Raw genomic sequence first — 14464 nt, forward strand, 5'->3', positions numbered from 1 at the left:
TGCGATTTCCTGCAGGTGTTTTTTTGGGGCCTCCGAGAGCTCAAACGCGTGCAGCTCCTCACGGTGGACCGCCCACAGGTTTTCATTGAGTTCGCGGGGAAGGGTATTAAATCTTCTGTCATCCAGAGTTACAAGAAGAATCCAAACTTTACCGTTCAAGGAGATTGCTTCACCGTGGTAAGTAGACAAACTACTAAATTCACCACCAAGTGTTTGTTGCCAGCTGTGGGGGGGCTTTGCTGGAATACCCCAGAAATTCTGTCCATTATTCACTCCTGAGATTCTGGAGAACAGACAAGAGTTCCATACTGCGCTTGAAGAATCACAGAATTGGTACAGTGCAGAAGGAGGCCATTTGGCCTATTGTGTCTGCACTAGCTCTCCAAACGAGCATCATGACTTAAGTGCCATTCCCCTGCCTTTGCCCCGTTCCCTTGGACATTGTTTCTATTCAAGTAATCATCTGATGCCCTTGTGAATGCCTCAATTGAAGCTGTCTCCACCACACTTTCAAGGCAGTCCAGACTCAAGCCCCATGCTGCGTAAAATAGTTTCTTTCTCACATCACATTTACTTCTTTTGCAAATAGCTTCAAATCTGTGCCCTCCAGTTCTTGATCCTTTTATGACCAGGAACATTTTTTAAGGGCGGCACGGTAGCATAGTGGTTAGACCTGCTGCCTCACAGCTCCATGGACTTGGTTCGATTCCCAGCTTGGATGACTGTCTGTGTGGAGTTTGCACGTTCTCCCTGTGTCTGCGCGGATTTCCTCTGGGTGCTCCAGTTCCATCCCACAATCCAAAGATGTGTGCGCCAGATGCTTTAGCCATGCTAAATTGCCCCTTAGTGTCCAGGGATGCGCAGATAAGAGGGATTCATGGGGTCAGTATGTGAGGTTACGGGGATAAGGCCTAGGTGGGATTGTTGTCAGTGCAGACTCAATGGGCCGAATGGCCTCCTTCTGCACTGTAGGGTTTCTATGATTTCTATGACTTTCTCCTGATTTCCTCTGTCCAGTCCCCCCATGATTTTGAGCATTTCTATCAAATCTCCTCTTAGCTTTCTTCTTTCCAAGGGGGACAGTCCCAACCTCTCCAATCTATCCTCATAACTCAAATTTCTCATTCCTGGAACCATTCTTGTAAAGCCTCTTGTGCACTCTCTCCAACGTATGCACATCCAATGTGACATTGGTAATCAATTCTGGGACGTAGTTTAAAATTGTGACTTTTCCTCTTCAGACCATTGTCACTCATCAGAGTGACAAGATGCTACTCTTGAGTTTCCAATGGTCAGTGGTGATAGGCCTCTTTGTCCTGTTTCTGCAGTTGTGGGCTGCCTGCCTTTACTATTTCATCCCCGTGATTTAGGGACTAAAACAGATGGAAATCCCACCCTATCTCACTTCCAAGGCTGAAGCAGGGATCTGGAAATGTGGGGCCCTCTCGCTTGTTTAGCCATGGTGCACTCCCACATGATTCAAACAAAGGGCAAATCAAAGCAGTAAAATGAGTCGCCATCTTCTAGTTTTTTTGGTGGGGGGGATGAGTTTCCTCGTTTCTTTTCTGCTCTTCTATTATCATATGGAAGTGAAAAGAAAAGATACATGTTCCCAATACCTTGGCATTGATTCCTGGGAGTTGGCTGACAGCAGGTTTCAGGCCCTGTCTAGGACTTTCCCTTTCGCTGTGAGTTTTCACTCAGCCTCTTTCCTTTGTGTTTGATGTTGGAGGCAAACCTGCAGTTTTTTCCCTGCTCCACGAGCTTCAGCTCTTTGGTTCATTGGGGTTAATATTTACCCCCCAAAAATGGGTGGGACAGTGTCGAGGAAGGGAGCTAAAAATGAATAGCCACACATGTGCTTACTGTTACTGAACAGTGGCGGGTTGTGAGACTGACATGTGTCCTGTGTGGCAGCAGTGAGCCTCCTCATTCTAATATTGAAACTGAGCTGCCACAGGATGATACACCTGCACCCACAGTGTATTTAGGAGCCTGATTTCAATTTGACGGTGGCTGGACAGTTTTCTCAGGAATTGGAGAAATCTGGCAGTCAAATGATTTATTGTTGTCACATAAGGACATAAGAATATAAGAACTAGGAGCAGGAGTAGGCCATCTGGCCCCTCGAGCCTGCTCCGCCATTCAACAAGATCATGGCTGATCTTTTTGTGGACTCAGCTCCACTTACCCGCTCACTCACCATAATTCTTAATTCCTTTAGAGTCATAGAGGTTTACAGCATGGAAATAGGTCCGTTGGCCCAACTTGTCCATGTCTCCCTTTTTATTTAAACCCCTAAGTTAGTCCCAAATGCCTGCATTTGGCCCATAACCCTCTATACCCATTTTACCCATGTAACTGTCTGAATGCTTTTTATTTTACAGACCTCTATAAGATCACTCCCCAGCCTTCTACGCTCTCGAGAAAAAAGTCCCAGTCTGTCCAGCCTCTCCTTATAACTCAAACCATCAAATTCTGGTAGCATCCTGGTAAATCTTTTCTGCACTCTTTCTAGTTTAATAATATCCTTTCTATAATAGGGTGACCAGAACTGAACACAGTATTCCAAGTGTGCCCTTATCAATGTCTTGTACAACTTCAACAAGACATTCCAACTCCTGTATTCAATGTTCTGACCAATGAAACCAAGCATGTTGAATGCCTTCTTCACCACTCTGTCCACCTGTGACTCCACTTTCAAGGAGCTATGAACCTGTAGCCCTAGATCTCTTTGTTCTGTAACTCTCCCCAACGCCCTACCATTAACTGAATAAGTCCTGCCCTGGTTCAATCTACCAAAATGCATCACCTCGCATTTATCTAAATTAAACTCCATTTGCCATTCGTCAGCCCACTGGCCCAATTGATCAAGTTTCCATTGCAATCCTAGGTAATCTTCTTCTCTGTCCACTATGCCACCAATCTTGGTGTCATCTGCAAACTTACTAACCATGCCTCCTATATTCTCACCCAAATCATTAATATAAATGACAAATAACAGTGGACCCAGCACCGATCCCTGAGGCAGAGTCAAAAGTCTCCAGTTTGAAAAACAAGCCTCTACAACCACTGTTCAAAAATGTATCTATCCTTGCCTTAAAAACATTCAATAAGGTATCCTCAACTGCTTCACTGGGCAGGGAATTCCACAGATTCACAACCCTTTGTGTGAAGAAGTTCCTCCTCAACTCAGTCCTAATTCTGCTCCCCCTTATTTTGAAGACATGCCACCTAGTTCTAGTTTCACCCGCCAGCGGAAACAACTTCCCTGCTTCTGTCTTATCTATGCTCTTCATAATCTTATATGTTTCTATAAGATCTCCCCTCATTCTTCTGAACTCCAATGAGTACAGCCCCAGTCTACTCAGTCTCTCTTCATAAGCCAACTCTCTCAACTCCGGAATCGATCTCGTGAATCTCCTCTGCACCCCCTCCAGTGCCAGTATATCCTTTCTCAAGTAAGGAGACCAAAATTGTACACTGTACTCCAGGTGTGGCCTCACCAGCACCCTATACAGCTATACATATATTGGGATACAGTGAAAAGTATTGTTTCTTGCACGCTATACAAACAAAGCATATCATTCATAGCGTTAGGAATATGCATACCGTTCATAGCATAGAGAAGGAAAGGAGAGAGTGCAGAATGTAGTGTTACAGTCATGGCTGAGGTGACGAGAAAGGTCAACTTAATATATGGTAGGTCCATTCAAACGTCTGATGGGAGCAGGGAAAAAGCTGTTCTTGAGTCGGTTGATACGTGTTCTCAGAATTTTGTATCTTTTTCCCATCAGAAGAAAGTGGAAGAGAGTATCTCTGGGGTGCGTGGGGGTCCTTGATTATGCTGGCTGCTTTGCCGAGGCTGCGGGAAGTGTAGACAGAGTCAATGGATGGGAGGCTGGTTTGGGCTACATTCACAACCCTTTGTAGTTTCTTATGGTCTTGGGCAGAGCAGGAGCCATACCAAGCTGTGATACAACCAGAAATGGCATATCTGTAAAAATTGGTGAGAATCGTAGCGGACACGCTGAATTTCCTTAGCTGCCTGAGAAAGTTAGTCTGTGAGCAACTGGTTGCCGAGGGTACCTGCTTTTCCGAGCATCTTATTAACAATGAGGTGCAGGCACATCTGCCATGGCTGCTGAAGCAAATCTTCTGCCAATTGCAGTATCTACATGCTGCAGTGTGGAGTCAACACCATCTGTACCCCCAAACAGTTCATGGTCTCTGGTCACGGCATTGCTGTGGACAGAGCAGTAAAGAACTGTTATCCCCCAAACTTCTGTCTAAATTCAACAACGTGTGGAATTCTCGACCACAGAAAGCTGTTGGGGCTGGTTGGTTAGACATGTTCAAGAGGGAGCTGGACGTGGCCCTTGCGGCTAAAGGAATCAACGGCTATGGGGAGAAAGTGGGAGTTGGATACTGAAAGTGCATGATCAGCCATGATCATATTGAATGGTGGTGCAGGCTTGAAGGGCCGAATGGCCTACTCCTGCACCTATTTTCTATGTTTCTAATGGCAAGTGGACTCTGGTCGAGATGTTGCCATGACGAATGCCGCGTGCAAATAAATGTTGTTTCCTTTGAAATTTGGTACTCTTGCATTTGTTGTGATGAGTGCCAGGTGAATTTTCCTGTCCCGCCCACCACGGGAATTGTAGCGGGTGGGGGCAGACCATGCAAAGGTCCATTGACCTCAGGCGGAATTTTCCGGGTTTGGGGTGAGTGTGGCTGGAAAATCCCACCCCATGTATCTCTTAATCAGCAGTGAAAGGAAGACTTTGCTATTTGTTTTGACAGGAATTACCTGAGCACGAATGCCTGCACCCACCGCTTTGTATCTCTGTTGTCGACTGGAGAGCATTTGGCCGCAGCACTCTTGTTGGGACACACACCATCAACTCGCTGAAGCAGTACATGCACAAATCTGTCAAACGCCGTCACGCAGCAGTTCAATGGGCAATGGACATAGCTGGTGAGCATCGCCAACCCAAGTTTCTCTCAAATCAGCTGAAAATCTCACTGGGGACAGTTATCTGTGCTGAGCCAGCATTCTGATATATTAAGGAGAGAATAACTCCACGGGGAGGCAAGAGAATCCCCCCAGTAACTCCAACAATGCAGCACCCTTCAGGATTGCACAGTAGAGCCAGGCGAGATCATGTGGGGTCTGAGGAGCATCGACATCGGGCGCCTTAACCCAGTGTTGGGTTCATCCCGCAGCACCAGTTCCGCTTACCAAAAATGGCCCATTAGGCACTCGCTTTCCACGCCCAACTCCATGCCAGTGAGTTGGGCTTCTCACCCATTCAAAGTTTGAGAATAGGTTGAGATTGTTTCAGCCCCAAGGCCTCTAGTCATTCGCATTACCGGGTAAAACTGCATGTGGATGAGCAACAGCTATCCTGAGGGAAATTTCAGAGGAACCAGCTACTAGATGGTTCGATTAGTCTTTCGCCCCTATACCAAGGTTGGACGACTGATTTGCATGTCAGGACCGCTAGGACCTCCACCAGAGTTTCCTCTGGCTTTGCCCTGCCCAGGCAGAGTTCACCATTTCCTGGAGGTCCTGGAGTACAGGTGCTTGGAGTACAGCTTGAACTCAGGGGTAGCATGGTGGCACAGTGGTTAGCACTGCTGCCTCACAGTGCCAGGGACCTGGGTTCAATTCCAACCTTGGGTAACTGTCTGTGTGGAGTTTGCACATTCTCCCTGTGTCTGCATGGGTTTTCTTTGGGTGCTCCGGTTTTCTCCCACAGTCCAAAAATGTGCAAGTTAGGTTGATTGGCCATGCTAAATTGCACCTTAGTATCAGGAGGACTAACAGGGTAAATAAGTGGGGTTACAGGGATCAGGCCTGGGTGGGATTGTTGTCATTGCAGGCTCAATGGACCAAACGGCCTCCTTCTGCGCTGTAAGGATTCTATGAAATGGAAACAGGACCACCAAATGTGCCAAGACATACTGGCTGATAACTTCCTGACTCCCCAGTATCGGATTTGGGCGGCACCCCAAAGATGCTCTGAGGAATCCCTCTTGGAAGTTCCTACATTAAGGGTTTACCTGACAATCCACCCATTTCAGCTCTGAGGAAGTTACACTCTTGTGTCTAGAGTCAGAAACAGAATGTGGACCAATTAAAAAATAGTTACACCCCTTCTGTTATTCATGAATATCTTAGTGTGGGTGTCTGAGAGACTCTAGGGGGTAGATTTTCCAATCCCACCCACCGCGGGAATCTTCGTGGGTGAAACGGACAATTGGAGAGACCATTCAAAGGTCCATTGTGCTCGGGCTGGAATTTCCGGTCTCGGGGCGGGTGGGACTGGAGAATCCTGCCCTAGAACCCATGGACAAATTTGTCAGATTCAGACTGGGGAAGTCAAAGTAAGGAAAAATTGAATGCTGAATCATTGGAAAAGCAAACTCGACAATGAACCGGAGATGCATTGATATTTGTAGCAATGTTTCAGCATAAATATAAATTCAACTTTGTATCAATTACTAATTAAAAATATATAAACAGATGCCTCTGGTGCTACACGACAAAGGCAGGAAAACGAAGTCTGTATAAGCATCAGGTCCGGAACACCAGGTGAACCAATGGCAAGGTCTTCCTCAAAATCATTGGTCAGTAAAAGTTTCTTTCCTGTGTACTTCTGTAATCCTCTATTGGAATGTTGAACTTGATTGAATAATGTTTAATAATATGTTAGGGTACCGATTAGAAACACCAAGGTATGTTATGAAGCCAGAATAGACCTCAATAATGTTTGCATTTTGGCAATACTGTGAGGATAAAATGTTTCACTCCATGTTTGATTCTATTGACACACTAGGGAGCTTTCATCAAAACAAACTTTATTTAACAATACAGTTTAACTATAACAAAATGAATCAGCTTAACATTTAACATTTGAACAATACATAAACATGACATGATGCAATTCTTAACTGCTAACCTATCTCTAGTAGTTCCAATTTAACCAATATTCCTCTTACAGACTTAAAAACCCCTCTTCAAAATCAGTTAGCAAACAACACAGGCTTACATTCTTGTACTTGTTAACAGTCCTACAGCTTTTTGAACACCTCTAGAGAGAGAGAGAGAGAGAGACATATGTCTTCAAACAGCAACCTTCAAAGAGAGAGAGAAAAAGAGAGACAGAAAGATGCCTCTGGCTTCTTTCAGAACCAGGCAGAAACTGACCGTTTTAAACACTGTCTCTCCTGCAAGCCAAGCTCCATCCATTAACACATGACTCTGGCAATCAACCTAATCAAAACCCTACTCTGAAACCCCAAGGGAAACCTAAGTAAACACAAATGCACTAACTCCGTTTGGACAAACACACCATTAGCTAAAATCAGTAATTATTTTGCATTCTCAACATTTGAGATGCCTGTTGCTCAGACAAATTGGCGCCATGTAAAACATTGTGGAATTTTAAACATACCCCTTACAAGAAACATGATATAAGTACATTTATTAAAGGCAAAGTATCATCACATATGACATGCAGCAGTGTAATGCAACTGACCTCATGCTGCTTTTTAAAATTCCTTTAATGGGATGTGGGTATTTCTGGCTAGTGAGCATTTATTGCTCACCCCTAGTTGCCCTTGAGAAAGGTGGTGGTGAGCTGCCTTCTTGAAACGCTGCAGTCCGTGTGCTGTGAGTTGACCAGCTGCTGGAAGTGTCGGAGGTGGACCTTGCGAAGGTGATAGAGGGGTGGAAATTGGAAGCAAATTGGCCAATTCTTCTCTGAACTCCCACTGAAAATACCTGAATTACTCCAATTTTCATGCGCATTTGACACTTTGAATTTTTTGGGGAGAATTCTGCCCATCATAACTGTTTTACCAATTTTTGGTCGCTCATTTAAAACTGCAGTGCGTAGAAATTTCTTCTTGCAGTCGATGATGAATCTTTGGAATTCTCTGTCACAAAGGACAATGGAGGCTGGATCATTGGAAGTATTTAAAGTGGAGGTGGATAAATAATAGATCGAGGAATAGAGGGTTCTGGGGAAATAGCACAGAAAAGGAGCTGAGGCTGACATAGATCAGGCATGGTCGTATCGAATGGCGGGCAGGCTTGAAGGGCCTGGTGACCACTCATGCTTCTATTTCTTGTGTTCTGGCGTGTTTTGAAGCCTTTGATCCATACTAGTGCTTAAATTGCTGGTTTGTGCTGAGGTGTCTCACATGTACAGGCTCCTGGCTCAGTTCTTAGAGAAAGGGAGACTTTGCTGGATCAGATATCTGCTGCCTTGGAATAAATCCTGGGAAAGCAACTATTTCCCTTAGCCTTCACTGAACAAATGGGAAATTCTCCAGTAAAACAAATAGAGGACTCAGTGTTTGCCAGATGTTGAAATAACTCAGATGCTCAACGCAACAATGGTTGCTGCCTCAACAGCTTCAAACCTTAATACTTCTCAAATTTAAGAAATGTCTCATCATAGAATAGAGAATCATAGAATCCCTACACTGCAGAAGGAGGCCATTCGGCCCATCAAGCCTGCATTGACAACACTCCCATCCACGCCCTATCCCTGTAACCCCACATATTTACCCTGCTAATCCCCCTAACACTAAGGGGCAATATGTAGTCTCACAACACCAGGTTAAAGTCCAACAGGTTTATTTGGTAGCACGAGCTTTCGGAGCATTGCCCCTTCATCAGGTGAGTGAAGAGTTCGGTTCACAAACATACATAGACACAAACTCAATTTACAAGATAATGGTTGGAATGCGAGTCTTAACAGGTATCCAAGTCTTTACAGGTGCAGACAATGCGAGTGGAGAGAGGGTTAAGTTCAGGTTAAAGAGGTGTGAATTGTCTCCAGCCAGGACAGTTAGTGAGATTTTGCAAGCCCAGGCAAGTCGTCGGGTTACAGATAGTGCGACATGAACCCAAAATCCCGGTTGAGGCCATCCTCATGTGCGGAACTTAGCTATCAGTCTCTGCTCAGCGATTCTGCATTGTCGTGTGTCGTGAAGGCCGCCTTGGAGAACGCTTACCCGAAGATCAGAGGCTGAATGCCCGTGACTGCTGAAGTGCTCCCCAACAGGAAGGGAACACTCCTGCCTGGTGATTGTTGAGCGGTGTCCATCATCCGTTGTCATAGCGTCTGCATGGTCTCCCCAATGTACTATGCCTCGGGACATCCTTTCCTGCAGCGTATCAGGTAGACAATGTTGGCCGAGTCACAAGAGTATGTACCGTGTACCTGGTGGATGGTGTTCCCACGTGAGACGATGGCATCCATGTCGATGATCCAGCACGTCTTGCAGAAGTTGCTGTGGCAGGGTTGTGTGGTGTCGTGGTCACTGTTCTCCTATAACAATATGCGGGACCTAGAGAGAGTGATCAAAAGAACCTATTATGCTTAGCAGAGAAGTATTCAAAGGGGAGTCATAGATTAAACTAAGTGGTAAACATATAGCCCTGTGACCCTAAATTGCAGTGAACAGTTAAGTGAAAGAGAAATAAAATAAATATACAGCATCGTTCACAACCTTGGATCCTCCCATAGCACTTTACAATCAATTAAATACTTCAGTGCGGTCACTATATCGGAACAGCAAGGCCACACAAACTACAATGAGATAAATGACCAGCAAATCTGTTGGGGTGGTGTTTGTTGTATTGTCATGCCATTCTAATGAAAAGGTGTTTGGCTGAGCAAGAGTGAATGTGGGACTGGAATAGCACCGGCTATGCTATGATGTATCGTGTCACATGGTAATAGACTCAGCGGGAACACTGGAAGCAGCCCGCATGGAGACAGGAGCTCCATGCATGACATTTACTGGGATCTGTAAATAGTCAAAGAAGAACAATAAATGGTTCATATTTAAACATACAAATCTCAAGCTCCTCATCATTGAAACACTGCAGTTGACACCATACTGCAATGTGGTTTGCAGTGATGGTCACATCTAAAGAATATCAAGGCAGTGCAGGCATCATAATGCAACATGATGATCAGTGGTGATACAAAAGGTGGAATTTTATACAATGAGCATAGAACAGAATCCCCAAGATAAGAAAAACTAAAAACAGCTGAAGCCTGGCCAGAGAGATATGCATCTCAGAAAAAAAACTAAGAAACTCGGCTACAGAGCTGGAAGTTGAGGAATCCACCAGAGCGAGTGGAAGTTCATTGCAAGATTCCTGGGTGATGCAGAATAAAGAAAAACTGGTCAGATCACTAAGACAGGGTGAGCAAAAGTACAAAGAAAGAGACAAGATCCTGAGTGAAGGAAAGTATAAAAGCCTGGTCAGATCACAAAGGCAGATGAACAAGAATACTTACATGAGTAAGTACTCACTGGGGTGGCATGGTGGCACAGTGGTTAGCACTGCTGCCTCACAGTGCCAGGGTCCCGGGTTCAAATCTGGCCTTTGTCTGCGTGGAGTTTGCATGTTCTCACTGTGTCTGTGTGGGTTTCCACCGGGTGCTCTGGTTTCCTCCACACTCGTGGAGTGCCCCCGTAGCTTTACATTTAAAAAAAAGGCCGATATCTGGTTGGCTGAAAAGATTCCCAAAGCACAGGACATTAAAAAAAATGTAAAGAAGAAAACCTGCAGAGCAAAAAAAGAGAAAACTCTGCAATGTTTTTTTAAACAGACAAAGGTTTTAAAAAAATTTAAACAGCTTCCAAACAACGAAGAGGCCAATCACAGGAAGGCCTTCCAAAATTCGAAAAGCACGCAAAAAAACTCAGAAACCGACAGCTGCAGATAACCTGGGTGGGGAAGAATGGTTGCTGCATTGACAACCTTAAAGGGGCAATAACATTTAAAGCTGTAACTTTAAGAAAATGGAGTTTTCTTGGAGACAGGGATAAGAAGTAAAGATTATATTGCAGATAGATATACTCCTTTAGAAGGGAGAAAGAATCTTTATTGAGAAGAAAAGGGGATGTTGTATTATATGCCTGCGTGCCATTGTTAGGAACAGATGCGGGCAGAGCAAGGGTTAATGTGGGACTGGAATAGCATTGCTGACGGTATGATGTATAGAGCCACATGGTAATAGACTCAGAGAGAACACTCTGAAAGCAGTTTGCAAGGAGACTGTAGCTCAATGCATGCAATTAACTGTAAATAGTTACAGATTAACTATAAAATATAAAGTTTAATCATACAAGACTCAGGCTCCTCATAATTGAGACACTGCAGCTGACATCATATTACAACAGTGTTGCTTGGCCAGATTACTCAGAAACTCCCCACACTTCAACTAAATACTTTAGTGCAGTCATTCTATTTATGGTAGGAAATATTGGAACAGCAAGGCCACACAAACTACAATGAGATAAATGACCAGCAAATCTGTTGGACTGGTTTTTGTTGTATTGTCATGCCATTCTAATGAAAAGGTATTTGGCTGGGCAAAAGTGAATATGGGATTAGAATAGCATCGGCCATGCTATAATGTATTGTGTCACATGGTAATGGACCCAGAGAGAGCTTCAGCCCCATTGCATCAGTTATGATCCTAGTTGATGTTATAACTGGATGGGAAGATCCCAGAACGGAACCCTGTCTCAAAATACCATCACTTTTACTCTATTAAAACAAAACATGAAGGAACAGAGTCACAGGACCTCCAATTAGTTTTAACATGAAGAAACATTTATTAAAAATGAAAAGTTTGATTATGATACAATACTCCTTAGCATCACAAATATACACAGATTGTAATGTTAACATGGGTTACAAGGTGTATCTTAAGCTACAATGGTCTCAGTAACACAAAGTCCCTTTCACCATACAGACTGGCTGTGGTAAGACACACATTCCACTCTGAACCCAAGTGAACTTCTGTGGATTTCCTCTCAAAGTGCCCCCCCCCCCTGCCCCCCCCCTGCCCCCCCCCCTCAGATAATTCTTATCCCATGAGCCACCTTATCTCACTGAAGTCCAGCTTCCACACAAGTGATTTCAAATTACTCTTTCAAAAAGACAAACTTTCAAATCTTCTTCGTCTTCTTCTGTTTCTCTCATCCCATCAAAGTTTCACTTTTGGATTTTACACCTCCCTTTTCAGGACTTATTTGTCCTGATTGTTGCACAAACTCTTCACAATTGCTTTAACTATCGATTCCCAGACTATATTAAAAAGGTATAAACTTTTGATTTACCTCTGAAGTCTGCTTTCCTACTTTAAATCTGGCTGCTGCAGCCTGTCTCTTTTAACTCAGAACACTTTGTTTGCTTTTCCCTTGAATTTGCCTGAACCACCACCTTATTCATCTTCTTGGTCTCTGTTCCATTAACTTCGGTCTTCCAAGACATTCTTTCTGTCCCAATTCCCTAACTGTCCAGGCTTCATTTGGTACTTTGGGAAGTCTGCCTTTTTTGCAGCCTCATTGTCTTGTCCAGTTTTCTTGTGGTAGAGTTGTGAGGTGTTCACTTTCCAGCGTCCTATCTCCAACTGCCAACAAATTCAGCTAAAACTAAATGCAGACCTTTCTACCTAAAAAGAGCCCCTGGTTGCTAAGCAATGACCTCAACTTCTGCCGCTTTTATTTCTTCTTCATGCTGTAACTTCTCTAAGCACAATAGAAACACAGTTTGAATTGAAAACAAAATGCCCACACATACGAGCAACTTTGCCCGAGAGGAATCTAAAGATTTACCCTTGCATACACAGAAACACTAAACTAAACCCACCTAAAACTATATCTTATTTACAATATTTAACAATCCAAATATAAATCCTTTATAACTACCTTTGTTTTCCGCACACATCTCTCATGCCCACATAAGTGGGTAGAAGGAAGGTGGGCAGAAAAATTGTCGAAAACTAAGACAAACCTTACAGATGGACTGACGATTATTTATTCAGGAAATTAATTTCCAATGCTTAGAAATGTAATTTCATAAATGATGAGTGTAATAACTTCTCAACTTCTATAACATTCTAACAGGACTAGACTGGGTAGGTGCAGGAAGGATGTTCCTGATACCGGGTGAATCCAGAACCAGGGGTCACAGTCTAAGGATATGGGACAAACCTTTTAGGACTGAGATGAGGAGAAATTTCTTCACCTGGAGAGCAGTGAGCCTGTGGAATTCTCTACTGCAGAAAGCAGTTGAGGCCAAAACATTGTATGTTTTCAAGAAGAAGTTAGATATAGTTTGTTACGATGGCCACGAAAGCTTCGAGGGATCATCAATCGATTTCCCCATGGGCCACATGGAGTATGAATTCACCTGCTGAGGAGTGGGGACTCACCCGGTGAGAAGGAGCAGCGGGAGTTTAAAACTAGCTTCCTCTACCCAGACTGTTATACTGTAGGTCACCAGGCTTTGACTAGTGAACTGTAGCCACAGAGATGGTGCTTTTCCACTGTGTAAGTAAAAGGTGTTGGGGATGGAAAACTGGCCTTGGCGAGATGCTCTTGGGGCTAAAGGGATCACGGGATATGGGCTGGAAAGCGGGAACAGGTTACTGAGTTGAATGATCAGCCATGAATATAATGAATGGGGGAGCTGGCTTGAAGGGTTGAATGACTCACTCCTGCTCCTATGAGGTTGTTTTATTCTATGCCTATAAAGTCGCTAAATCCAGGTACCTGTAACTGAATGCAGTTAACTATCCATCCACCTCAGTATGAATGAACACAATATAATGAATAACTCTGGCACCATTCTTGGTCATGATTGTTTTAAATCAATGTTAGTTTATTCTTGCTGAGGCAGTTGCTGTTTTTGTTTCTCTGAACTGTTCAGTTGGAGAATTGTGCAAAGCAGTGGAATGATTTGCAAGTTATCAGTCTGAGAGACCAGAATGTGATCTCTCTCTCCATGACCATTATCAACATTATATTAGCTGAAAGGGTGGTTAGTTCTAAATGGTGGGAGGTTTTTAATGATCTTCCACAACCTATTAATTGAATCCACATCCAATGATGTGGGGAATCATCAACTGATCTCCCCATGGGCCACATGGAGTATGAATTCACCTACTGAGGAGTGGGGACTCACCCAGTGGGAAGGAGCAGCGGGAGTTTAAAACCAGCTTCCTCTACCCAGACTGTCATACTATACGCCCCATAGACCTCATCAGTCTCGCAGCGGACACAGAGGAATTCATCACGGCATCTCCACATCATACTATAGGTCACCAGGCTTTGACTAGTGAACTGTAGCCAATGGACACAAATATCCTGTAGGATGTTCAACTGTCCCGCATTGTCTGCCGTGACATTCCGACAGTACATCTCCTGATCCTTAAGAAGAAAAGAAATGGACGCACTCGGCCCCTCAAGCTCGCTCTGCTCATGAACTAGATCTTGATTGATTTTCTAACTCATTGCCTTTTTCCCGCTCTATCCCCATATCCTCTAATGTCTTAATGTCTAGAACACTACTGATGTCTATCTTGAACATACTCAATGGGCCCGATTTTACCAAAGATTCGGGCGCGAAATTGCG

At 44.1% G+C, this 14464-nt stretch overlaps 1 protein-coding gene across 1 annotated transcript in view; it reads left to right on the top strand.

Annotated features, from left to right (window-relative positions):
- The window catches only part of fer1l6 (fer-1 like family member 6), a 193476-nt gene that overhangs the window by 117918 nt on the left and 61094 nt on the right, over positions 1-14464 (top strand). The window contains exons 24-26 of the mRNA XM_078215513.1: positions 16-177; positions 4807-4981; positions 6533-6636. Of these exons, the coding sequence (XP_078071639.1) occupies positions 16-177; positions 4807-4981; positions 6533-6636 (441 nt within the window). The remainder of the gene's footprint in view (positions 1-15; positions 178-4806; positions 4982-6532; positions 6637-14464) is intronic.

The sequence above is a fragment of the Mustelus asterias genome, chromosome 7, assembly GCF_964213995.1.
Source record: "Mustelus asterias chromosome 7, sMusAst1.hap1.1, whole genome shotgun sequence".
Classification (NCBI taxonomy): Eukaryota; Metazoa; Chordata; class Chondrichthyes; order Carcharhiniformes; family Triakidae; genus Mustelus; species Mustelus asterias.